We start from the raw sequence: 27,700 nt of genomic DNA on the forward strand, positions 1-27,700 counted from the left end.
CAAGGAGTAGAAAGGCTGGATTTTATGATGAGATATAAGAAGTTACCAAACTCTTTTTAAAGTGGTTATACCACTTTCACTAAAAGTGTATGAGAGCTGTAGTTGCTCTGTATTCTTGCCAACACTTGCTATACTCAGATTATTTAATTAATTTTAACAGGTATTTATTATAGTTTTAGTTTGCATTTCCCTAATGGTGTTGGAGCATCTTTTTATGTGTTTTTTTTTTTTTTTTTTTTTTTTTTTTGACAGTGGTAAATCTGGGGTAAGATGTCTGTTCAGATCTCTTGCTATTTTTTCAATTGGGTTGTTTGTTTTCTTATTATTGAGTTTTGAGATTCTTTATATGTTCTGGATATTAGACCTTTAACAGATATGTCATTTGCAAATATTTTTAAGACAAGACAGTCTGTTACTTGTCTTTTTTATTCTCTCAATAGTATCTTTTGAAAAGCAGAAGTGAGTGCAGTGGCACAATCTCTGCTCACTGCAAGCTCTTCCTCCTGGGTTCCTGCCATTCCCCTGCCTCAGCCTCCTGAGTAGCTGGGACTACAGGCACCCACCAGCACACCTGGCTAATTTTTTGTATTTTTAGTAGAGACGATGTTTCTCCGTGTTGGCCAGGATGGTCTCGATCTCCTGACCTCGTGATCTGCCCACCTTGGCCTCCCAGAGTACTGGGATTACAGGCATGAGCCACTGCACTGGCCTGTTTATTTCTTTTTTGAGACAGAGTCTCACTCTGTTGCCCAGGCTGGAATGCATTGGTGCAGTCTTGGCTCACCGCAACCTCCGCCTCGTGGGTTCAAGCGATTCTCCTGCCTCAGCCTCCCAAGTAGCTGGGACTGCAGGCATGCGCTACCACACCTAGCTAATTTTTGTATTTTTAGTACAGACGGGCTTTCACCATGTTGGCCAGGCTGGTCTCGAACTCCTGACCTTAGATGGTCCACCCGTGTTGGCTTCCTAAAGTACTGGGATTACAGGTGTGAGCCACCATGCCTGGCCCATTTGTAATTTTTAATGAACTCCAATTTATACTTTTTGCTTTTTTTTTTTTTTTTTTTTGAGATAGGGTCATCCAGGCTGGAGTGCAGGGGCACAAACATGGCTCACTGCAGCCTTCTCCTGCTTCAGCCTGCTGAGGTACATGTCACCATGCTTGGCTAATTTAAAAAAATATTTTTGTAGAGTTGGGTTCTTTTTTTCTTTTCTTTTTCTCTCTCTCTCTTTTTTTTTTTTGAGATAGTCTTACTCTGTCGCCCAAACTGGAGTGCAGTGGCGCTCTTGGCTTATTGCAGCCTCTGTTGCCCTGGTTCAAGTGATTCTCCTGTCTCAGCCTCCTGAGTAGCTGGGATTACAGGCATCTGCCACCGTGCCTGGCTAATTTTTGTATTTTTATTAGAGACGGGGGTTTCACTATCTTGGCCAGGCTGGTCTTGAACTCCTGACCTCTTGATCCACCTGCCTTAGCCTCCCAAAGGGCTGGGATTACAAGTTGTGAGCCACCACGCCTGGCCCTTCCCTCCCTCCTTCCCTTCTTCCCTCTCTCCCCCAACCCCTTATTTCTTTTCTCTTTTTCTCTCTCCCTTTCCCCTCCCTCCCTCCCTCCCTCCCTCCCTCCCTCCCTTCCTTCCTTCCTTTTTTTGTGACAAAGTCTTACTCTGTCACCTAGGCTGGAGTGCAGTGGCGTGATCTCAGCTCACTGCAACCTCTGCCTCCCAGAATCAGGTGATTCTCCTGCTTTACCCTCTTGAGTAGCTGGCTTGAGTAGCTGGGATTACAGGCGCATGCTACATGCCTGGCTAATTTTTGTATATATATATTTTTTAGAGAGACGAGGTTTCACCATGTTGGTCAGGCTGGTCTCAAACTTCTGACCTTAAGTGATCTGCCATGCCTCGAACTAGAGTTGGGTTTTTTTTTGAGACGGAGTCTCGCTCTGTCACCCAGGCTGGAGTGCAGTGGCCAGATCTCAGCTCACTGCAAGCTCCGCCTCCCGGGTTCCCGCCATTCTCCTGCCTCAGCCTCCCGAATAGCTGGGACTACAGGCGCCTGCCACCTCGTCCGGCTAGTTTTTTGTATTTTTTAGTAGAGACGGGGTTTCACCGTGTTAACCAGGATGGTCTCGATCTCCTGACCTCGTGATCCGCCCGTCTCGGCCTCCCAAAGTGCTGGGATTACAGGCTTGAGCCACTGCGCCCGGCCTACTAGAGTTGAGTTCTTACTGTGTTGCCCAGATTGGTCTGGAACTCCTGGGCTCAAAGCAATACTCTGACTTGGCCTTTCAAAGGCCCGGGACTGTGCCCAGCCTATAACAATTTTTTTTTTTTTAATGAATCGTTTCTTAAATGGATTGTGCTAAATTTCTTTTTTTCTTTCTTTCTTTCTTTCTTTCTTTCTTTCTTTCTTTCTTTTTTTTTTTTTTGAGACGGAGTTTCGCTCTTGTTGCCCAGGCTGGAGTTCAGTGGCGCGATCTTGGCTCACTGCAACCTCTGCCTTCCAGGTTCAAGCGATTCTTCTGCGTCAGCCTCCCAAGTAGCTGGGGTTACAGGCATGCGCCACCACACCCAGCTGATTTTGTATTTTAAGTAGAGACCGGGTTTCTCCATGTTGGTCAGCCTGGTCTTGAACTCCCCACCTCAGGTGATCCACCCGCCTCAGCCTCCCAAAGTGCTAGGATTACAGGCGTGAGTCTCCGCACCCAGCTACATTTTTAAAAATGGATCATGTGTCTAAGAAATCTTTGTGTAACTCATAGTCACAAAGATTAAGTTAACATCTGTTTAGAATGTTTATTTGCAACTTCATAGTATTGCCACAAAATTTTTATTTTTGTTTTGCTTCTAGACAGCATTTGGTACTTGAAGACACATGACTAGGTTTTATTTAAAAAGTTAACAGGGGCCAGGCACAGTGTCTCACGCCTGTAATCCCAGCAATTTGGGAGGCCTAAGTGGGCAGATCATGAGGTCAGGAGTTTGAGACCATCCTGGCCCACATGGTGAAACCCCGTTTCTAGTAAAAATACAAAAATTAGTTGGGCATGACTGCGGGTGCCTGTAATCCCAGCTACCCAGGAGGCTGAGGCAGGAGAATCGCTTGGACCTGTGAGGCAGAGGTTGCAGTGAGCTGAGATCGCGCCACTGCATTCCAATCTGGGAGACAGAGTGAGACTCCATATCAAAAAAAAAAAAATTAACAGGGCTACGTGCGGTGGTTTATCCTGTAATCCCAGCACTTTGGGAGGCTAAAGTGGGCAGATCACGAGGTCAGGAGATGGCGACCATCCTGGCCAACATGGTGAAAACCTGTCTCTACTAAAAATACAAAAATTAGCTGGGTGTGGTGGCACACACCTGTAGTCTCAGCTGCTTGGGAGGCTGAGGTAGGAGAATTGCTTGAACCTAGGAGGGGGAGGTTGCAGTGAACGAGAGATCACGCCACTGTAGAGCGAGACTCTGTCAAAAAACAACAAAAAAAAAGTGAGCTGAAGTCATTTCTACTCCTTTAATACATTAATTTATCAATTTATTATTTCTTTATATCCTTTTCTTCCCTTTTAGTACCAGCTCATCAAAAAAAGAGGGAAAACACGCTGTTTGATATTCATAGATCTCCAGCAAGAAGAAGCCATATTAGGTAAGGTTTGTTTTTGAAAGGAAACATTTGCATTTGTCAATGAGAGACTAATTGTGTCTTTTTTTCTTTAATTAGTGACTAGTAGTTGTCATCCTACATGCTACTGCTATCTTCCTGATTCACAGTTTGCCTGGAATATTTCTTGTTTTAACAATTATGTTCACTGAAGCTACACAGCTCTTTGGTCTCTTAGCAGAGTTGAATCTAAGGGAACCATATTGCTTTCATTTGAAGCATTGATTCGAGTTAATCTTTGATATTTTTCCCCCCTAATTATCCTTTCTTTTACATGTAGGTACAAAGGAAGCTTTCTACTTTTTTTTTTTTTTGAAGTGGAGTCTTGCTTTGTCGCCCAGACTGGAGGCTGGAGGGCAGTGGCGCAATCTCAGCTCCCTGCAACCTCTTCTCCTGGGTCCAACCAATTCTGCTGTCTTAGCCTCCCGAGTAGCTGGGATTTCAGGTCGCCCAGGCTGGAGTACAGTGGCGCAATCTCAGGTCACTGCAAGCTCTGCCTCCTGGATTCATGCCATTCTCCTGCCTCAGCCTCCCAAGTAGCTGGGACTACAGGCACCCGCCACCATACCTGGCTAATTTTTCGTATTTTTAGTAGAGATGGGGTTTTACTGTGTTAGCCAGGATGGTCTTGATCTCCTGACCTTGTGATCCGCCCGCCTTGGCCTCCCAAAGTGCTGGGATTACAGTCATGAGCCACCGCGCCCGGCCCTAATTATCCTTTCTTTTACGTGTAGAAGAAAACAGAAATAAAGGAAGGTTTCTACTTTTAAAAGTTTATTTTTTATTTTTGAGACAGGGTCTTGCTCTCTCACCCAGGCTGGAGTGCAGTGGCATGATCATGGCTCATTGCAGCCTCAGTCTCCTGGACTCAAACAATCCTCCCATGTCAGCCTCCCGAGTAACTGGGACTACAGACACACGCCACTATGCCCAGCTAATTTTTATATTGTTTGTAGAGATGGGGCTTTGCCACCTTGCCCAGGCTGGTCTTGAACTCCTGGGCTCAAGTGATCCCAAAGTGCTGGGATTACAGGCCTGAGCCACTGTGCCCAGCCAAGCTTTTAATTTTTATGAAATTCAGGTTACCTATTTTTTGTTTTGTGCTTATGCTTTTACTGTTATATCTAAGAATCCATTGCCAACTCAGAGATCATGAAGATTTGTTTCTGTGATTTCCTTTGTTTATAGTTTTAGCTCTTATGTTTAGGTCTTTGATTTACTTAGTTAATTTTTGTATATGGTTTGAGTTCATTTTGTATAGTTTTGTATATATACTCCTTGGCTTTTAAGCTCTTTTTTCTTTTTTTTTTTTTTTTTGAGACAGAGCCTTACTCAGTTGCCCGGGCTGGAGCGCAGTGATGTGATCTCGGCTCACTGCAACCTCTTGCCTCCTGAGTTGAAGCAATTCTCCTGGCTCAGCCTCCCCAGTAGCTGGGATTACAGGCATGCACCACCACGCCTGGCTAATTTTTGTATTTTTAGTAGATATGGGGTTTCACCATGTTGGCCAGGCTGGTCTCGAACTCCTGACCTCAAGTGATCTGCTTGCCTCAGCCTCCCAAAGTGCTGGGATTACAGGCATGAGCCACTGTGCCCAGTCCCAACTAGAATTTTGGCTTTTCAGTTATTTATTGGGAAATTATGTATATAACTCTTTTTGTTGTGTTATTGTTATTTGTATAACACTTAACAGTGTTACAGATCTAACAATACATTGTTGGAATTATTACTTTATATGATTTAATGGCTTTTACTGAAGCTACGAGAAGAAATATTAGCAAGTACAGTTGGCCCTTTTTAGCCGCAGGTTCTGTATCTGTGAATGCAACCAACCACGCCTCGAAAATATTTGAGAAAAAACCCCAACAATACAACAACAAAAAATACAGCTTGATGACTATTTACATAGCATATGTGTTGTATTAGGTATTATAATTAATTTAGAGATGATTTAAAGTATACAAGAGGTAACTCTTAAATTAAGTCTTTGATAAATTTTCAAATAAAGTGTATGGGAGGATGTGTGTAGGCCATTTGCAATGTGCAAACACTATACCATTTTTATGTAAGGGACTTAAGCATACTTGGATTTTGGTATTCACAAGGGTCCTGGAACCATTCCCCTGTAGATACTAAGGGATGACTGTATATGTTTATAGGTATTGTTAACTTCTAAATTTATTTACCATTTTTGGTTCTCTTTATTTTTTCTTATGCATTCAGTTTACTATCTGAAGTCATTTCCTTAGACGAATACAACTTTTCTTCCACCAACTTCCTTCTGTGCTGTTACTGGCAAATTAATTACATTTCTGTAAATTATAGACCCAATACACACATAAACTTGGGAACTTTCCTGATGGGGAGGAAGAAGTAGAGGAGAGGATAAATACCAAAATTGCAAAGAATAAGTAGATAATTTTTGCAACTATCTTCCTGGAGAATTGGGAAGTATCAAAAATTGATGCAGGGCCTCCCTAGTCTGCCGCCATGGCCGCCTACAAACTGGTGCTGATCCGGCCCAGCAAGAGCACCTGGAACCTGGAGAACTGCTTCAGCGGCTGGTACAACGCCAGCATGAGCCCAATGGGCCACGAGGAGGTGAAGAGTTGCAGGCAGGCGCTGCGAGATGCTGGCTATGAGTTTGACATCTGTTTCACTTCAGTGCAGAAGAGAGCAATCTGGACCCTCTGGACAGTGCTAGATGCCATTGATCAGATGTGGTTGCCTGTAGTGAGGACTTGGTGCCTCAATGAGCGGCACTATGGGGGTCTGATTGGTCTCAATAAAGCAGAAACTGCTGCAAAGCATGGTGAGGCCCAGGTGAAGATCTGGAAGCTCTCCTATGATATTCCACCACCTCCAGTGGAGCCTGACCATCCTTTCTACAGCAACATTAGTAAGGATCGCAGACCTCAGAGAGGATCAGCTACCCTCCTGTGAGTGTCTGAAGGACTCTCGAAGCCAGAGCTCTGCCCTTTTGGAATGAAGAAATAGTTCCCCTCCTAAAGGAGGGGAAAAGGTACTGATTGTGGCCCATGGCAACAGCCTCCAGGGCATTGTGAAACATTTGGAGGGTCTCTCTGAAGAGGCTGTCATGGAGCTGAACCTGCCGACTGGTATTCCCATTGTCTGTGAATTTGACAAGAACTTGAAGACCATCAGGTGCATGCAGTTCCTGGGGGATGAAGAGACTGTGCGTAAAGCCATGGATGCTGTGGCTCCCTGCTGTTAGCTATGATCATGCCACTACTCTCCAGCCTGGGTGACAGAATGAGACCTTCCATCTAAAAACAAGAAAACAGAAACAGGCTGGGCACAGTGGCTCATGCCTGTAATCCCAGCAATTTGGGAGGCTAAGATAGGCAAATCATGAGGTCAGGAGTTGGAGACCAGTCTGGCCAACATAGTGAAACCCTGTCTCTACTAAAAATGTAAAAATTAGCTGGGCATGGTGGTGTGTGCCTGTAATCCCAGCTACCTGGGAAATTGAGGCAAGAGAATTACGTGAACCCGGGAGATGGTGGTTGCCAGTGAGCCGAGATCGCGCCATTGCCCTCCATCCAGCCTGGGCGACAATGCGAGATTCCGTCTCAAAAAAAAAGAAAGCAAAAACAAAAAAAATTTTCCTCTTCCCCCACAAAAAAATGGATGCAGAAGGTAATGAAAGGATTCCGATTAGTAGAGAAGGAGTAGGAGGTGGGTTAAAGATCTTAAGGAGAAGTTGAGAAAATCTGGGTCCCTAATGGGACATGTGGGCATTGAAGTGGAGTACTGATGCACAGATTTTGGGACATCTTTGAAGGCTATTTGTGCTTGAAGTAGATTACTGACAATGATTCCAGCTTGTATGGTTGTGTGGATTTTTTTTTTTTTGAGACAGAGTCTTGCACTGTTGCCCGGGCTGGAGTGCGGTGGCACGATCTCGGCTTGCTGCAACCTCTGCCTGCTGGGTTCACACCATTCTCCTGCCTCAGCCTCCCGAGTAGCTGGGACTACAGGCGCCCACCACCACACCTGGCTAATTTTTTGTATTTTTAGTAGAGACGGGGTTTCACCATGTTAGCCAGGATGGTCTCGATCTCCTGACCTTGTGATCTGCCCGCCTCGGCCTCCCAAAGTGCTGGGATTACAGGCATGAGCCACCATGCCTCGCTGGTTGTGTGGATTTTCATTAGTCTGTTCAGCATTCTACTTTTATTACTTGGATTGGTACAGAGTTGAAATTTAGCAAGTATAATGGAAGGAAAAGGAGACAGAGTCAGGTAGGAAGATTAAAAACTGAAGTAATAGCTTTTCCTGTGAGTCTTGACAGAAAATTAAGCTTCGAAGGGAGTTGACTCTGAGTCAGTGGGTGCTCAGGTATAGTAGGCCTCGATGAGTTGAAAGTTGGTATATTAGGAGGTTATGTTCAGAAAGTAGGCCATTACATTTTAAAATTGCAGAGGTGGAGAGCAGTTCATGCGGTCCGAGGTAAGATCATGGCAAATTTTTTTTTTTTTTCAGTAAAGCAGAGCTGAGGGTGATTAAATGGCTAGGCAGGTGGTAAGTGAAACCTAGGTAGGGGTGGAGAAAAAGATAAGATGAGGGACTATTACAGGGAGTGTGGCTAGGACTCAATGGCAATGATTATGTGGTGGGCAAAAAGGGATTTAGGATGATTTTTTAGGATGATTTTTGAGGTTTTTTTTTTGTTTTTTTTTTTTTATAAATTACTGGTTAGTGGAACTGCTAACTGAATATACAGTTTAAGAGAAGTGGTTGAAGCATTTGATTTGAATATGATGAACTCAGTTGGAACACTTTGTGAGCACATAGTTTTGTTGTGGTTTTATTATAGTATTTTTTTAGGTTTCTTAGAGATGTCATGAGTTATACTAATAATCTGGCATTCAGTAAGTATTATTTCTCCTTTGTGATGACTTTAGCCTGGCATATTACCTAATCTCTCCATAGTAGTTCTGGTTATAAACTACTTTTTTCTTCAAAATATTTTATGTATGTTATAAGAAGTTCAAACAGGATGGAACTATCTTAAGTGGAAAGTTAAAGCCCTTATCCTCTGTAATCCAGTGTATTATTTTTCTTTTGTTCTTTAAATGTCTGGACTGTGACTACTTGGGAAAGATAAAACTAAAAAAAAAAAAGATAAACTTTTTTTTTTTCTGAGAGTCTAATGTTATTTATCAAACAGTGACAGATAGTCACTAAATTTGGATGTAATTTAAATTGGTTGCTGGCCCTGTGCGGTGGCTCATGTCTGTAACCCCAGCACTTTGGGAGTCCAAGGCAGGTAGATCACTTGAGCTCAGGAGTTTGAGACCACCTTGGGCAACATAGTAAAACCTCTTTACAAAAAGTACAAAAACTAGCCAGTGTGGTGGCGGGTGCCTTTAGTCCCATTTACTCAGGGGTTTGAGGTGGGAGGATCACTTGAGCCCTGGAGGTTGAGGCTGTAGTGAGCCCTGGAGTGAGACACTGTCTCAAAAAAAAAAAAAAAAAAAAAAAAAAAAGTTGGTTACTGACTCTCTTCCTGATTTAATCTTTTTAAAAAATTTTAGGCTTCCTATTCTCCTTTTTTTTTTTTTTCCCCCGAGAAGGAGTCTTGCTCCGTCACCCAGGCTGGAGTGCAGTGGTGCAATCTCAGCTCACTGCAACCTCCTCCTCCCCGGTTCAAGCGATTCTCCTTCCTCAGCCTCCTGAGTAGCTGGGATTACAGGTGCCTACCCCGCGCCTGGCTAATTTTTGTGTTTTTAGTAGAGATGGGGTTTCACCATGTTGGCCAGGCTGGTCTCGAACTCCTGAACTCATGATCTGCCCACCTCGACTGCCCAAAGTGCTGGGATTGCAGGCCTTTTTTTTTTCTTTTTTTTCTGCAGAACTTATTGCTTCATGTAATTGCTACATGAAGAACTTATACTTCATGTAAACTGTATGAGGGTACAAATCTTAATAAATATTTGCTGATTGAATTTCCTCTGAGCTATTACAGTGTGTTTTAAAAAGTTGTTTGCTATTAGAATGGTTTTAAGGATTTTACGCTCTTTAAATAGGAGAAAGAAGCATGCCATTCATAGTAGTGACACAACTTCTTCTGATGAGGAACGCTTTGAAAGAAGGAAATCAAAGAGCATGGCAAGAGCAAGAAATAGGTTAGTAAAATTTTTTTCCATGGTAGAAAAAAGGAAAAATAAGCTTTTTTTGAATGATTTTCTTATCTATACTGGCATTTTGCTAACATTGATATTCAACACATATTTTAGACTAGATTAAGACATTGACTTGGTTTCCAATTAGTTTTTCTTCCAATAGAAATCTAACCTTGGGAAATTTAGTCTGAAATTACTTAGTCTGAAAGTACTTATGATAAAATAATTTGTGGAGAGGGAAAGTAAGGAGAGCTAAGGGAAACAGGCCAACCTATATGGCAGTATCTATCTTTTCCTCTGTACCTCCTCTCTAATCTAAATCCATTTAATGAGGTTGATTTTAGGTACTTATAATGATTACAGTATTATAGCAGTCAGGTTAAGACATGGTTTCTAATAGAATTATCTCAGGAGACCTTGGATTTTTATTGGAAAAATTTATTTTGTTTTTGTTGTTGGTTGAACAAGTGCCTATGGTGATCTTTGCCTAACTAGGGTAACTAACTGATCACTGTTGGGCTCACTAAAACCTCAAAGAATTTTCGTTGGAGGAGTAAATAACTAAAGTGTCAAATTATTATTTATTGTAGAAATACCAAGTTTTCCGTTAGCAGGTCTTGGAAGCAAGTTTGGATTGATTAGATTGTATACTAAAAAAGAATTTCTCATGTGAATGATGGAAAGAAAATGAGAAAAATACAAGTTTAAATAAAAGAATTTATGCTTATTTAATCCGAACTGTTCTGATAATCTCCTTTGATAATGTATTTTTATAAATTAGGATTCAGAAATATCAATGAAGTTACATTCATTATAGATGCTAGACTTTTTTGAGGCTGTTAATGCCATTGTTTGGTGTTTACCCAAGGTTAAAAGAGGAAGTTGAGTATATTAATTTATGGAAATTAAATAATGTAATATATTAAATAATGTGTTAAATAATGTAATATAGAGATCTCTCTTAAGGTAATTACACGAAAGATGAAGCTTAGTATTCAAGATGTGATCGCTAATTGGTTTTTTTTTTGAACAAAAGGGAAAGACAGTTTTTTCAATCATGTAACTGAGTAGACATATTCATGTAATATCTGAGGATAGATTTAAATATTATAATAAAGGTTGGGCTGGTCGCTTATGACTGTAATCCCAGCATTTTAGGAGGCTGAGCCTAGGAATTTGAGACCAGCCTAGGCAACATTGTGAGACCTTGTCTGTATAAAAAATCAGCCAGGTGTAGTGGTGCCTGTCTGTGGTTCCAGCTATTTGGAAGGCTGGGGTGGGAGGATCACTTGAGCCCAGGAGGTTGAGGCTGTAGTGAGCTATGATTGCACCACTGTACTCCATGCTGGGCAACAGAGTGAGACCTTGTCTCAGTCAGTCAATAGCTTGATTTTATTTTAATCCCATATATTATAGTACATATAGGTTTATTTTTATAGTTGTATGACATGGGATAATCAGTTATGTTAAGGTATTTTCCTAAAATGGAATAGATTGGGCTCTTTGGGCAAATAGATTAACAATCTTGTTTGCTTTATCTAGTGAGTAACTTAATTTTTGGCCTTTGACAAGAATATAAGAAAAGTAGAGTAAAAGAATGAAATTCTTTGATATTATTTTCTGGGTTATGAGAAAAAGGAGAAAGATGAAGACATCAAGGAATATAAACTTATTTTAATGTTAAAAATGTGAAACTTTTAATGCAACTTCACTTGCACTTTTATAAATTTCAGGTGTTTGCCTATGAACTTCAGAGCAGAGGACTTAGCTAGCGGTATTCTCCGAGAACGAGTGAAAGTGGGTGCAAGCTTGGCTGATGTTGATCCAATGAACATTGATAAATCAGTAAGTTTTGTAAATGTTTTTCTAGAAGTTTTCTTTTTTTTAAGCTTTTTTCTTGTTTCTAAAGCAGCACATAGTAGAACTAAAAAATTCAGATATGACAGTGTTAATGTTTCGATGTATATGTTTTGAAACCTAAGAACCCTAGCCACATGTGGTTCTTAGTCACGTATTTTCATTTCAGTGTTACTGGAATATGTAACAGGTAAGAAATGGGGCTGAGAAGGTTATAAGGGGCAAGGCTTCATAAACCATGATGAACAATGGGCTATTGTTGAAATTGCCTAGTTTCATGATTTTGTATTTTGGGTAGATCACTCTGGCTATGATATAGTTAATGAATTTGGGGTAAGCAAGGCTGGCATTAGGGAGACTGGATGTTCCTGTAGTCTAGTAATCTGGGGTAGTGGTCATGGTAGAAAGTAGGATAACGATTTGAAGAAGTAAATGGGTTTGAAAGAATTGAGGATTGAATTCAGAAATGACAGAATTTGGTGAATTAATTCCTTTCTGGGAGTGAGGGAAAGGTACAACTTGAGAGTATTACCCAGGTTTCTAGCTTAGGTGACTAGGTAGATAATGGATGGTCTGGGTGGAAAATGGCTTGATTCTCTGAGTAGGGAACATAAGAAGAGGAATAAATGTTTTAGGCAGGAAGATGATTTAATTAGTTGTATTTAACTAATACATGTTTAGGTATCTGAGGTATACTACAAGTGAAAGCACCTTGTAGGTAATTGGTTATTTAGATTTGGCATTAAGGAGAAATATCTGGACTAGAAATTCAGATACGGGTCATCAATATAAAGAGTGGTGGTGAAGTCACTTTGGGAAATGGATGATCGATCACACCTGGGGAAGGTATGTGGGACAAAAACAGACATAAGACTCAGAGGACATGGTAGATTCTTTCTCATTGTGAGTAGTATCTTATTTTGGGGGGATATTTTGAAATAAGGTTACTGCATAACCAAGAGCTTACTTGATACATTTTTTTTTTGTTCCTAAAAATCTTTCTATACAATGTAGTTTAAGTGATTTTCATAGAGGGATTTAAAATAAGTTATCAAATAGAATTGCATATATACTTGAAGATGAAATTTTAACTATCTCTAATCTGAAGTCATAGAGGAAAATGCTTGTCTTACTTTATTAACCAGGCCCTAAGGAAATATTAAGAGTATTACATATGACCAGAATCCCATTTCTAATAGTGCGTCTTCTCAGAAGACCTTACCTAATGATCTTTGCTTTTTTGGCTTACCAGCACTTTACTCTTTTGAATCTAGTTAGTTTTATTTCTTTTTTGTCTTTTAAAAAATTTTTTCTTCATTTTTATTTTCCTTTCATTTATTTTCATCTATCCATTTACAGATGAATCTAGTAAACTTTAGATGTCTCTGCCAAAGCAGAGTGAATTCTTTCTCCTTGACTTAGTTTTGCTCTTGTTGCCCAGGCTGGAATACAATGGTGCGATCTCAGCTTACTGCAACCTCCACCTCCCGGGTTCAAGCAATTCTCCTGCCTCAGCCTCCCGAGTAGCTGGGATTACAAGCATGCACCACCATGCCTGGCAATTTTTGTATTTTTTTTAGTAGAGATAGAGTTTCTCCATGTTGGTCAGGCTAGTCTCAAACTCCCAAGCTCAGGTGATCTGCCTGCCTCGGCCTCCCAAAGTGCTGGGATTACAGGTGTGAGCTACCACGCCAGACCACTTACTTCTTTAAAATTTAGCTTCTCTTAGAATGTTTCTGTTATTTAACTTCTGTTTTTATTTTTCTGTTAATAGTTTACTTTCACTTTTTCTATCATAGTAATACTTTCGTTGTAAAACATTTTCAAGTACCATAACAGAATGAAGAAGCAGGGAAGAGGCAGTCACAGTTAACATTTTGGGCAAAATTTTCTTCAAACATTTTTTTTCTGTACACTTTTTTTCTTACAAAGCCTTCTAGCTATTTAAACTATTATGGGTGGGAGGAACAGTCTTTGCTGCTTCTTGTGATAGATCAGTGTTTCTAAAATCATTTTTTCATCATTGTCCCATAAAGAAGAAAAAAAGTAAATTTCTTCTGACTAGAGAAATTAAATATTAAAGAATAAGATTTTGTCAGGTAACATTGACCTTGGGAGGGCTACAAACTATTGTAAATAGCTAAGATTATTTCTTGCCCTATCCCTGAACCAGTTTTTGCCCCTGTGAGGACAATATTCTCCCCTTCTGAGAATATATGTACAAAATAATTATATATTTTTAAAGCCATTTAAACTTTTTTTTTTTTTTTTGAGGCAGAGTTTTACTCTTGTTGCCCAGGTTATAGTGCAATGGTGCGATCTTGGCTCACTGCAACCTCCGCCTCCCGGGAGCAAGCGATTCTCTTGCCTCAGCCTCCCAAGTAGCTGGGATTACAGGTGTGCGCCACCATGTCCAGCTAATTTTTGTATTTTTAGTAGAGACGGGGTTTCACCATGTTGATCAGACTGGTCTCAAACTCCTGACCTCAGGTGATCCGCCCACCTCGGGCTGCCAAAGTGCTGGGATTACAGGTGTGAGCCACTGTGCCCGGCCCATTAGAACCTGGTATGATGTAAAAATTGTATGTGTTAGTATAATATAAAAATCTCCTATAGATACCCATTAAAGTTTTAGGTTGGGAATTAATCCTGGTTCTGAGTTACTAGATTAAATAATGGTAGCTTAATTTGCCTGAGCTGAAATGTAACCTTGGATTTTATTGTTAGCCTTATTTTTCTATACTTATTTATAGTTATGTTTAAAAGCTTCTGCTAAAGGCATATATTTCTGAATCTTAAGACACTTTTATAAATTTTAAAAATTTTATAAAACATATAAAACTGTTTTATATCCAATTTTTCCCCTTCTTTCCAAGGTACGGTTTGATAGCATAGGTGGATTGAGCCATCATATTCATGCACTAAAGGAAATGGTAGTATTCCCACTTTTATATCCAGAAATTTTTGAAAAGTTTAAAATTCAGCCTCCAAGGTAAGCAATGTCATAGATGTTTATTATTGTTATTACCGTTACTTTCTCAAATGTTACTTGAGTAAATTACTATAAATATAAATATTTGATATATATTTATTTGATGTGTCCTAGCAATGACAGTTAGAAATGAAATGTTATTGTTTAGGGTCCAGAGGCCATGGAACTAAGTATGTTCTTGAAGTTTACATCTCAGGGTTTAAGTCAGGCACTCGATAAGATTCTTTCTGTGGGCCCTAAATACACAAGCAGATTGCCCAGATGGATTTTTCTGAATTTGGCTCCCAGTGCATCGAGTTTGATGCTGTATGTTATTTACTCTTGGAAGCACAGTTTTATTGATGTGTTTCCTTGACTTGATGGAGTATTTTTGAAATAGGGTGAGCTTGATAATTTATTTTTAGGAACAGATTGTGCCTGATCATGAGGTGGATAGCTGGTGAACTATTAGAAAAGGCTGAGAAATTATGTTAAAGAAGATTGGGCAGAATAGAATATTCTGGCTGGGCACAGTGGCTCAAGCCTGTAATCCCAGTACTTTGGGATGCCGAGGTGAGTGGATCACCTGAGATCAGGAATTCAAGACCAGCCTGGCCAACATGGTGAAACCTCGTCTCTACTGAAAATACAAAAATTAGCTGGGGGTGGTGTTGTGCACCTGGAATCCCAGCTACTCGGGAGGCTGAGGCATCAGAACCATTTGAACCCAGGAAGTAGAGGTTGTAGTGAGCCGAGATCTTGCCTGGGTGACAGAGTGAGATTCCATCTCAAAAAAAAAAAAAAAAAAGAGAATATTCTGAAGATACACATCTAGGCTGTTAGATTTAAACTGATAAATGTCTGTTTTCTTTAAGGAGGCACTTTTTATTCAGATTTGGTTGTAGTTTATTTTTCATGTTTTTAAGGATATGGAAAATCTTATTAAAGAGTCATTTAAATCTATCTTTATACATTCCTTTTGAGTATTTCTACATTATTTATTCTAAAGATGTGAAATTTCTGGGTCATAGGGAAACACATTTAAAATTTCTGTATATCTTGCCAAATTACTCTGTACTTTATTTCTTGTCTGCCAAAGCTTGGTGACTTAAGGACTTAGCAAAGTAAAACTTTTGTCTATATACTGGAAAAAGCTTTATCAATGTCTAATAATTATACTTCAATACAAAATTGTATGGGAGGGAGGGACATTTTAAAAAATTGGTTATCGGCATTGATGATAATATAATTTACACTTCTTGATTTTTTTTATTTTTTTATTCTTCTAGGGGCTGTTTGTTTTATGGCCCTCCTGGCACAGGTAAAACCTTGGTTGCCAGAGCATTAGCTAATGAATGCAGCCAAGGAGACAAAAAAGTGGCTTTTTTTATGCGAAAAGGAGCAGATTGTTTGAGCAAGTGGGTTGGTGAATCTGAAAGGCAACTTAGGCTTCTTTTTGATCAGGTAAGAGAAATTATCTAATTCAAGAGTCTTTCCTGTTCTGTTCTATTCTGTTCTTTTCTTTCTTTTTTTTCTTTTTAGAGACAGAGCCTCTCTCCTTTACCCAGGCTGGAGTCAGTACAATAGTGTGATCTCGTCTCACTATAGTCTCGACATCCAGGGCTCTGGCAATTCTCCTGCATCAGTCCCTACCCCAGTAGCCTGAATTACAAGTGTGTGTCACCATGCCTGGCTAATTTTTGTATTTTTTATAGAGGTGGTGTTTCACCACGTTGGCCAGGCTGGTCTTGAACTCCTGGGCTCAAGCAGTCCGCCTGCTGAGAATATTTTCTTCAGAATGTTTAATACATTTAATCTACATATACAAACTGTTTACGAGGAAGCATTTTTTCCATCCAATATGTTATAGTTAGGATCAGTAATCTGTGATTGTATGCCTTAGAAGTATTTAATGGCAGTTTCACTAGTACTTTTGAATATTTATGGTGGCTCATAAAACATTTATTGAGGTCCCTACCAGGTATATAATACCAAGTTAGGTGCTTTAGAGAACACAGGATATAACATATATATTGCTAGATTATAATCCAATTGAGAAAGTACAACAGGCATAAAAACTTAAGTGTCTGTGCAAGAAATCTCACAAAGCAGTGTGTTATTTTCATGAGTTGTAAATACGGTACTATAAGAACTCAGACATGAGTGAATGCTTTTAAAAGGCAGAGTAAGGTCAATAAATATCATGTAGACTATGTCTACTATTTATTTGTAACAAAAACTTTATAAAGATTTTATTTCCTATATGTTGTAAGAATTATTCCAGCTGGGCACAGTGACTCACACCTGTAATCCCAATGTTTTAAGAGGCCATGGCAGATGGATTGCATGAGCCCAGGAGTTCAAGGCCGCAGTGAGCAATTATGACACCACTGCACTACAGTCTGGGCAATAGAGTGAGACTCTGTCTCTCAAAAAAAAAAAAAAAAAATTAAAAATCAGTCCCTATATAAATTCACTTTTGATTGTTTGAGTTAGTGAAGGATGCCATTCATATTTGGCAATGCAGCATATATTTGATTATGTCTGAGAAAATACATATGAAATAAAAAATAACTTCAAGCATTGAGCACCCATTACTAAGATGGTGTGATGAAAGTCCTTTGTAATTGGTAAAGTACTTCACTTTTTTTTTTTTTTTTTTTTTTTGGAAAGGGTTGCACTTTGTCACCCAGGCTGGAGTGCAGGGATGTGATTATAGGTCACTGCAACCTCAAACTCCTGGGCTCAAGTGATCTTCTGGCTTTGGCCTCTCTAGGTAGAACTACAGGTGTGCACTGCCACACTTGCCTTATTTTTAACTTTTTGGAAAGACAGGGTCTCAAGGTGTTGCCTAGGCTGGTCTTGAACTCCTGGCCTTAAGCCATCCTCCCGCCTTGGCTTCCCAAAGTGTTGGGATTATAGGCATGAGCCTCTGTGTCTGGCCCAATACTATTTTAAAATTATTAATAGTATCAAAAACTGCTAGGTAATGGATTTAGAAAAAGCAGTAGGTAAGATTTTTACCTTGAAGGTGTCCAGTGTCTAATGGCAAGTCAAACATGCAGTCTGAATGCTTCAAGAGAATTCATTAATAATTAAACAATAAAAAATAAACATTTATAGATGAAGGAAGAATTGGCTTGGCAATGCTGGCATATTACCCAGTCAATTAATTTAAAAATTTTAAAGTTATACTTTTTAGTCGTTTCATACTGGGACTAGGGATACCTCTTGGTTTTATTTAAAACCATAACATAAATCATACTACTCCTTTTGTCTAAATTTATTTTATTTCTGTTTCATAGTTTTCTTGGTGGGTAGGAATAGTTGAAATGTTTGCTTTATTTTTTTAAGAAAATTGCTGGTATTCCTGAAGTTTTTTTTTTAATGAAAGATTCTGCATTCCTAAGTTAAGGATATGGTCTATGCACGAAATGAAATGAAGGCACTACCGTGTACTGACTAAGAGAGTGGCCTTCTGTGTCACAGAAATGTTTATATTTATCTTTACCGTTGAATATAACATTAAGTAAATCAAAACATTTAATCTTTAGTGGCCTTTTTTGTGCAATAGTAGAAAGAATACCTATCTTACTAGACTATTATGAGATTTCACTGAGAGGACACAAAATATTTGAAGTAATATGCCCTACCTCCTTTTTGCAGTTCTGTGAGGGAGTAGCTGTTAAAAAAAAAAAAAAACACAAAGCCAGCTGTTTGTTTCATGTTTTCATGTATATAAAAATACTGCTTAACATTCCCAAAGCACTGGGATTACAGGTGTGAGCCATTGCAATGGGCCATAATTCCAGTTCTTTAAACTTTTTTTCCCCAAAACCCCCATCTTGTGGTTGAATTATCTTTTTTTTTTTTTTTTGAGACAGAGTTTCTCTCTTGTTGCCCGGGCTGGAGAGCAATGGCGCGATCTTGGCTCACTGCAACCTCCGCCTCCTGGGTTCAAGTGATTCTCCTGCCTCAGCCTCCCGCGTAGCTGGGATTACAGGCGTGCGCCACCATGCCCAGCTAATTTTTGTATTTTTAGTACAGACGGGGTTTCACCATGTTGGCCAGGCTAGTCTGGAACTCCTGACCTCAGGTGATCCACCTGCCGTGGCTTTCCAAAGTGCTGGGATTACAGGCATGAGCTACCATGCCCAGCCTGAATTGTCTTTCATTTCAAATTATTAGGAAACATTAAAGTTTAGAGAGTATTAGTCAGGAGAAATGGAAAATTTGTATCTCTTCCTTAGCAAACTGACTTTCCTGTAAACTGAAAGTTTGCTTTCATTTTGAAACATAAGCCACATAAATTTGAGTAAATTATATGATAAAAACTTCTCATTTGTTATATAATATTCATTCACCTTAAATCAAATTCTTTCTAGATCTAATACTTAAGTGAGAAAAATGACACTGTAAATGTACCAGATGAAAACATGGGAGAATTTTGTTTATAATCTCAGAGTAGGGAGGTCTAACTATGTAAGGGAAGATCTAGCACATAAAAAAAATTTTAAGATTCTGCATGGCAACAAAATACCTACTTTTGTTTTGTGCTGTTAGAAGATCACAGACTGTGTAATTTAGAATGAACAGTAATTTATTGACTCATAGTTCTGGAGACAAGGAAGTCCAATATCAAGGCATCTGGTCAGTGCCTTGCTGTGTCATAACATGACAGAAGACAGCATCACATAGCGGAAGGGCAAAGAGAGAGAGAGAGAATGCACAAGATGGGGACGAACCCACTCTCACAATAATGAATCTACTCCTTTGATGTCAGCCACATTAGTCCGTTCATGAGGGTGGAGGTCTCAAGATCTACATACTTTTTTTTTTTTTTTTGAGACGGAGTCTTCCTCTGTCGCCCGGGCTGGAGTGCAGTGGCCGGATCTCAGCTCACTGCAAGCTCCGCCTCCCGGGTTCACGCCATTCTCCTGCCTCAGCCTCCCGAGTAGCTAGGACTACAGACGCCCGCCAGGTCACCCGGCTAGTTTTTTGTATTTTTAGTAGAGACGGGGTTTCACCATGTTAGCCAGGATGGTCTTGATCTCCTGACCTCGTGATCCGCCCGTCTCGGCCTCCCAAAGTGCTGGGATTACAGGCTTGAGCCACCGCGCCCAGCGATCTACATACTTTTTAAAGGTCCTACCTCCCAGTACCCATCACAATGGCAATTAAATTTCTTTCTTTCGCTCCTCTCCTCTCCTCTCCTCTCCTCTCCTCTCCTCTCCTCTCCTCTCCTCTCCTCTCCTCTCCTCTCCCCTCCCCTCCCCTCCCCTCCCCTCCCCTCCCCTCCCCTCCCCTCCCCTCCCCTCTCCTCTTCTTTTCTTTTTTCTTTTCTTTTCTTTCTTTTTTTTGAGACTGAGTCTCACTCTGTCACCCAGGCTGGAGTGCAGTGGCACAATCTCGGCTGACTGGAACTTCTGCCTCCTGGGTTCAAGCGATTCTTATGCCTCAGCCTCCTGAGTAGCTGGGATTACAGGTGCCCACCACCAGGGTTGGCAAATTTTTGTGTTTTTAGTAGAGACGGGCTGGTCATATTGGCCAGGCTGGTCTTGAACTCCTGACCTCAAGTGATCTGCCTGCCTCGATCTCCCAAAGTGCTGGGATTACAGGCATGAGCCACCAGGCCGGGCCGGCAATTAAATTTCAACATGAGTTTTGGAGGGGACAAACTCAAACCATAGCAATACTAATTCAAAAGATTAATGATACTCTTTGCAGAAAAATATTTGCATTTCCTTTTACAGACAGAGATTCACCTTTAAAATAAATAAATAAACCCGGGCAACATGGTGAAACCCTGTCTCTATAAAAATACAAAAATTAGCCAGATGTGTTGGCATGGACCTGTAGTCCTAGCTACTTAGGAGGCTGAGGCGGGAGAATTGATGAATTGATTGAGCTAGCGGGTGGAGGCTGAGGTAAGCTGTGATTACATCACTGCACTCCAGCCTGGGTGAGAGAGTGAAACCCTGTCTCAAAATCAATCAATCAATCAATCAATAAATAAATAATAAATAAATAAATAAATAGCTTCTAGAACTCACTAAGCAAAAGACTAGTGGTCTTGTGAAGTGATGGGCAACATAGGAAAAGCAATATAAATGACTTTTATGGATATATAACATATTCATCTTGTAAATAATAATTGAAAATAAAATGAGATAGCATTCTTTATCCTAAAAAATTAGCAAAGGTCAGTAAGTTTGATAATACATTGCTGGTGAGCACCCTTAAATATTGCTGGTTAGAGGGTAAAATGGTACTTCAGTGGATGGCAATTTGCATATATCTAACTAGATTAGAAATGACACATGCCTTCTGAGCCAGTAGTTCTACTTTTAGGATTTATTACATTAATATGTTTATACTCATATGAAATGGTAAATACAGTTATTTCTTTACTATTATTTATTACAATATTGTTGCTAATAGGAAAATATTGAAAACAGCCTAAGTATCCATATGAAGGGGACAGGTTTAACTATGGCATATCCATACAGTGGGACATCATGTAGCTGTTGAAAAAGAATGAGGCAGGCTGGGCGCAGTATCTCAGGCCTGTAATCCCAGCACATTGGCAGGCCGAGGTGGAAGGGTCACTTGAGCCCAAGAGTTTGAGACCATCCTGGGCAACATAGCGAAAACCCATCTCTCCAAATATTTAAAAATTAGCTGGGCGTGTTGGTCCCTGCCTGTAGTCCTAGGTACTCTGGAGGCTGAAGCAAGAGGATTGCTTGCATTTGAGGTTGTAGTGAGCTGTGATCATGCCACTGCACTCAAGCCTGGGTGACAGAGTAAGACCCTGTCTGAAGGAAAGAAAGAAAAAAAAAAAGAATGAGACAGGTCTTTATATACTTATATGGAAATTACTTAACATACATTGTTATATAAAAAGAATATGTAGGCTGAGTGCGGTGGCTCACGCCTGTAATCTCAACACTTTGGGAGGCTGAAGTGGGTGGATTACCTGAGGTCAGGAGTTTGAGACCAGCCTGGCCAACATGATGAAACCCTATCTCTACTAAAAATACAAAAATTAGCCAGTTATGCTGGCGCATGCCTGTAATCCCAGCTACTCGGGAGGCTGAGGCAGGAGAATCATTTGAACCTGGGAGGCGGAGGTCACAGTGAGCCAAGATTGCACCACTGTACTCTAGCCTGGGCGACAGAGAAAGACTCTGTCTCAAAAAAAAAAAAAAAAAGAAAAACACCCAAAAAACAAAAATAAAACCTAAAATAAATAAATAAAAAGAATGTGTATAGTGTGCTATCATGTGTGTTTAAAAAATACACTTTGGTTTGTGTGTAAGTATGTTTTGTTTTGTTTTTTTTGAGACGGAGTCTTGCTCTGTCGCCTGGGCTGGAGTGCAGTGGCCGGATCTCAGCTCACTGCAAGCTCCGCCTCCCGGGTTTATGCCATTCTCCTGCCTCAGCCTCCGGAGTAGCTGGGACTACAGGCGCCCACCACGTCGCCCGGCTAGTTTTTTGTATTTTTAGTAGAGACGGGGTTTCACCATGTTAGCCAGGATGGTCTCGATCTCCTGACCTCATGATCTGCCCGTCTCGGCCTCCCAAAGTACTGGGATTACAGGCTTGAGCCACTGCGCCCGGCCTTGTGTGTAAGTATGTATGGAAGAATAAACAAACTGAAAACAGTAGTTGTTTACTGGGGGAGACATGGTTGTTAGAGACTGGGTGGTAAGATTTCCTCTTTGCTATATATTCCTTCATACTTGGTGCATGTTGTACCGTTTGCTTTTATTACCTATTAAGAAAATATAATAAATTTTAAAAATGGAAACAAATATAATAAATATCATTTGTTTTCTTTTTACTAGGCATATTTGATGAGACCTTCTATAATATTTTTTGATGAAATAGATGGATTAGCTCCAGTTCGCTCTAGCAGACAAGATCAGATCCACAGGTAATTTTTCCTTATCTGATTATCTTGAGTTCTTTTTTACCCATTGACTTGGTAGTTAGCCTTAGCCCTTAGCTAAGTGCTGTGAGGCTTACAAAGAAATTTAAAACATAATCTGTGTCTGTGAGGACTACTTCTTTCTCTTAGTACAGGGGTCAGCACACCACAGCCTGTGAGCCAAATTCAGGCCTCTGTGTGTTTTGGTAAATGAAGTTATATTGGAATACAGCCATGTTCATTCCTTAAGCATTGTATGTGGTTTCTTTTGTGCTACAAGAGTAGAGTTTGAGCAACTGTGATAGAGAGACCGAATGCCTTGCAAAGTTTAAAACATTTACTATGTGGGCTTTTAATTTTTTTTTTAAATTTATTTTAGAGACGAGGTCTTACTCTCTTGCCTAGGCTGGTTTTGAACTCCTGTCCTCAAACCATCCTCCTCAATCAGCCTCCTGAAGTGCTGAGATTACAGGCATGAGCCACTATGTCCAGCCTATCTGACCTTTTACAGAAAAAATTGTCTGATCCTAATTTAGCATAATTTTTGGGGTGTTTTTGGAGACAATCTCACCCTGTCACCCAGGCTGGAGTGCAGTGGCGCAGTCGCGGCTCACTGCAACCTCCACCTCCTGGGTTCAAGTGATTCTTGTTCCTCAGCCTTCCAAGCAGCTGGGATTACAGGCATGTGCTGCCACGTCTGACTAATTTTTGTGTTTTTAGTAGAGGTGGGGGGTTTCGCCATATTGGCCAGGCTGGTCTTTAACTCCTAGCCTGAAGTGATCTGCCTGCCTCTGCCTCCCAAAGTGCTGGGATTATAATCCTGAGCCACTGTGCGTGGCAGTAGCATAATGCTTTGAAATTTCTCCATGTAGGCTGGGCATGGTGGCTCACAGCTGTAATCCCAGCACTTTGGGAGGGCGAGGTGGGCAGATCACGAGGTCAGGAGATCAAGACCATCCTGGCTAACACAGTGAAACTCCGCCTGTACTAAAAATACAAAAAATTAGCCGGGCATGGTGGCAGGCGCCTGTAGCCCCAGCTACTCGGGAGGTTGAGGCAGGAGAATGGTGTGAACCTGGGAGGCGGAGCTTGCAGTGAGCCGAGATTGCGCCACTGCACTTTAGCCTGGGTGACAGAGCGAGACTCCATCTCAAAAAAAAAAAAGAAAAAAAATACATTTCTCCTTGTCATGTATGCTTTTTTTTTTTTTTGAGATGGAGTCTCGCTCTGTCACCCAGGCTAGAGTGCAGTGGCTTGATCACTGCAACCTCTGCCTCCTGGGCTCAAGTGATTCTCCTGCCTCAGCCTACTGAGTAGCTGGGACTATAGGCACCCACCACCATTCCCGGCTAAGTTTTGTATTTTTAGTAGATATGGGTTTCACCATGTTGACCAGGCTGGTCTTGAACTCCGACCTCAAATGATCCGCCCGCCTCAGCCTCTCAAAGTACTGGGGTTATAGGTGTGAGCTACTGTGCCTGGCCTCCATGTCATGTATGCTAATATTTTATTCTTTTTCACTCCTCAGTAGTATTCCTTAATGTATATGTGTGTGTGTATACCTCTATTTTTCAATCTACCATCTGATGGGAGATTTGTTTTGCTTTTATTTTTAGCTATTATGATAATGCTACTACAGGTTGGGCATCCTAAATCCAAAAATCTGAAATCTGAAATGTTCCAACATTTGAAACTTTTTGAATGCTCACATGACACTCGAAGGAAATGCTCATTGAAGCTTTTTCAGTTTTGGGATTTGGGAAGCTCCACTGGTAAATATAATGCAAATATCCCAAAATCTGAAAAAGATCCCAAATTGAAATAACTCTGGTCTGAAGTTTTTTTTTTTTTTTTTTTTTTTTTTTTTTGAGACGGAGTCTCACTCTGTCACCTAGGCTGGAGTGCAGTGGCGCAATCTCGGCTCACTGCAACCTCTGCCTCCCGAGTTCAAGCAATTCTGCTGTCTCAGCCTCCCAAGTAGCTGGGATTGCAGGCACACGCCACCATGCCTGGCTAATTTTTTGTATTTTTAGTAGAGACTGGGTTTCACCATATTGGCCAGGCTGGTCGCGAACTCCTGACGTTGTGATCCACCCACCTCAGGCTCCCGAAGTGCTGGGATTACAGGCATGAGCCACTGTGCCCCAAGCATTTTTAAGAGACTGGGTCTCGTTCTTTTACCTAGGCTGGAGTGCAATGGTGTGATCATACCTCTCTGTAACCTCAAATTTCTAGGCCCAAGTGATCCTACTGCCTCAGCCTCCTAAGTAGCTAGAACTATAGGTACGCACTACCCCACCTGGCTAATTTTTGTATTTTTTGTAGAGACGGAGTCTCGCTATGTTGCCCTGGTTGATTTCTGACACCTAGTCTCAAGCGAGCCCTCCATCTTGGCCTCTCAAAGCATCTCTACAAGTTTTTGTGTGGACATGTTTTCTTTTCTGTTGGGTAAATCCCTAAGAGAGGAATTTCTGGAGCCTATGGTAAATGTGTGTTTAAGTTTGTAAGGTAACACTGTATTGTTTTCCAAAGTGGGTTTACCATTTTTATTTTCCTAAAATGTATGATAATTTGAGTTGTTCCTCATCCTTGCCAACAATTGGTGTTGTTAACTGTCTTTAACTTTAGCCATCCTAGTGGGTGTACAGTAATGGATTTAATTTGCATTAATAGTAATACAAATAATATTAAGCTTTAATATTCATCCAGTAATATTGAGCATCTTTGTGTTTATTGCCTGTTTGTATATTTTCATTTGTGAAATGTCTGTTAAAATCTTTTGCCCCATTTTTTAAGACCAGAAATTAGATTGTGTGTCTTGTTGTCCTTGTATTTTTTTTTTTTTTGAGACAGAGTCTTGCTCTTTTGCCCTGTTGGAGTACAGTGGTGTAATCTCGGCTCACTGCAACCTCCGCACCCCAGGTTGAAATGATTCTCCTGGCTCAGCCTCCCGAGTAGCTGGGATTACAGGCGTGCGCCACCATGCCTGGCTAATTTTGTGTTTTTAGTAGAGACAGGGTTTTGCCACATTGACCAGACTGGTGTTGAACTCCTGACCTTAAGTGATCCACCTGCCTTGGCCTCCCAAAGTGCCGGCATTACAGGCATGAGACACCACCCCTGGCCCAGTCTTTGTTTTGAAATTTTTTCCGGTGTCGTGCTTTGTATCTTTATTTGCTTAGTTAGGACTTTTGAAGAGTCAAGGATTTTAATTTTGATAAAGCCACCATATAGATTTAAAAAATATATCTGTGCCTTTTGTGTTCTGCTTGAGAAAAATTGCCTAAATAAGTGTGGCAATAATTTTTATTGGATATTGTCTTTGAAAATGTTAATAGTGTTAGCTTGTTTTTTTTTTTTTTTTTGAGATTAAGTCTTGCTCTTGTCCCCCAGGCGGGAGTGCGATGGCGTGATCTTGGCTCATTGCAACCTCCACCTCCCAGGTTCAAGCCATTCTCCTGTCTCAGCCCCCCGAGTAGCTGGGATTACAGGTGCTTGCCACCACACCTGGCTAATTTTTGTATTTTTAGTAGGGATAGGGTTTCACCATGTTGGCCAGGCTGGTCTAGAACTCCTGACGTCAAGTGATCCACCCACCTCGGCCTCCCAAAGTGCTGGGCTTACAGGCGTGAGCCACCACACCCAGCCAGTGTTAGCTCTTAATATTTAAGTTAATGATTCATTTTAAGTTAATGTTTGTGTATCAGTGATAGGTGAGTGAGTCAATTTTTGTAGATAGTTTAAGGTATGGACTGAAGTTTATTTTTTTATACAGATACTCTTTTTTTTTTCTTTTTTGAGACAGAGTCTCGCTCTGTCCAGGCTGGAGTGTAGTGGTGCGATCTCAGCTCAAAGGAAATGCTCTCACTGCATGCTCCGCCTTCCGGGTTCACAACATTCTCCTGCCTCAGCCTCTGGAGTAGCTGGGACTACAGGTGCCTGCCACCATGCCCAGCTAATTTTTGTATTTTTAGTAGAGACAGGGTTTCACCATGTTGGTTAGGCTTGTCTTGAACTCCTGACCTCAGGTGAGCCACCTGCCTTGGCCTCCCAAAGTGCTGGGATTACAAGTGTGAGCCACTGTGCCTGGCCTGAATCACAACTAACTTTGTATTCTTAGAATAAACCCCACTTGCTCATAACATATTGTCTTTCTAAAAAATTATTGGATTCAACTTGCTATTATAAAAAGTGTTTTATTATCCACATTAATGAGATTTTGATCTGTAATTACTCTTAAAATATCTGTGTCTGGTTTTGGAATAAGGTAATTTTGATGTGTATTAGACGAGATATACACTGGGTGTGATGGTGCATGCCTGTAATCCCATCACTTTGAGAGGCTGAGGCAGCAGGATCTCTTGAGTCTAGGAGTGCAAGAGCAGCCTGGGCAACACAGTGAGACCCTGTCTCTTAAAAAAAATTAGATGAGATGGCATTCTCTCTTTGTATATTTTCTAAAAGTGTTTGTGTAAGTCTGATGTTATTCATTTCTTAAGTATTTGAGAGAATTCACCAGTGAAAATACCTGGGCATGGAGTTTTCTTTATGGAAAGGTTTTTGATTACAAGTTAAATTTCTTCAGTTGATCCAGGGCTGTTCAAGTTTTCTATTTTCGCTTAGGTCAGTTTTGGTAGTTTGGTAGTTTATCTTTAAAGGAATTTGTTCATTTCACCTAAGTCATGAAATTTACATACATTTTTTCCTACTATTCTGTTATTTCCTTAATGCCTAAATAGTCTGTGGTAATATTCTTTTCATTCCTGATGGTGATAACCTGTGTGTTCTCTCTCTCTTTTTTTTTTTTTTTGAGACAGTCTCGCTCTGTCACCCAGGCTGGAGTGCAGTGGCACAATCTCAGCTCACTGCAAGCTCCGCCTCCCATGCGCCACCACGCCCAGCTAATTTTTTTGTATTTTTAGTAGAGACGGGATTTCACCATTGTTAGCCAGGATGGTCTCGAGCTCCTGACCTCATGATCCGCCCGCCTCGGCCTCCCAAAGTGCTGGGATTACAGACTTGAGCCACCGCACCCGGCCCTCCTTTTTTTTTTTTCTTGATTATTCTGGCTAGAGGATTATCAATTTTATTGGTCCTTTCCCTCCCAAAGAGACAGCTTCTGTTTTCATAGATTTT

At 40.7% G+C, this 27,700-nt stretch overlaps 1 protein-coding gene and 1 pseudogene across 5 annotated transcripts in view; both read left to right on the plus strand.

Annotated features, from left to right (window-relative positions):
• ATAD2B (ATPase family AAA domain containing 2B) overlaps positions 1 to 27,700 on the plus strand; it is a 229,435-nt gene that overhangs the window by 45,727 nt on the left and 156,008 nt on the right. For all 5 annotated transcript variants that reach the window (XM_030920718.1, XM_030920716.1, XM_030920717.1 and 2 more), the window contains 6 exons: positions 3,567 to 3,642; positions 9,711 to 9,809; positions 11,540 to 11,651; positions 14,540 to 14,655; positions 15,924 to 16,098; positions 22,482 to 22,570. In XM_030920718.1, coding sequence (XP_030776578.1) covers positions 3,567 to 3,642; positions 9,711 to 9,809; positions 11,540 to 11,651; positions 14,540 to 14,655; positions 15,924 to 16,098; positions 22,482 to 22,570 — 667 coding nt within the window. The remainder of the gene's footprint in view (positions 1 to 3,566; positions 3,643 to 9,710; positions 9,810 to 11,539; positions 11,652 to 14,539; positions 14,656 to 15,923; positions 16,099 to 22,481; positions 22,571 to 27,700) is intronic.
• On the plus strand, positions 5,942 to 6,936 carry LOC115894220 (annotated as a pseudogene).

Source organism: Rhinopithecus roxellana, chromosome 17 (assembly GCF_007565055.1).
Source record: "Rhinopithecus roxellana isolate Shanxi Qingling chromosome 17, ASM756505v1, whole genome shotgun sequence".
NCBI classification, from domain to species: Eukaryota; Metazoa; Chordata; class Mammalia; order Primates; family Cercopithecidae; genus Rhinopithecus; species Rhinopithecus roxellana.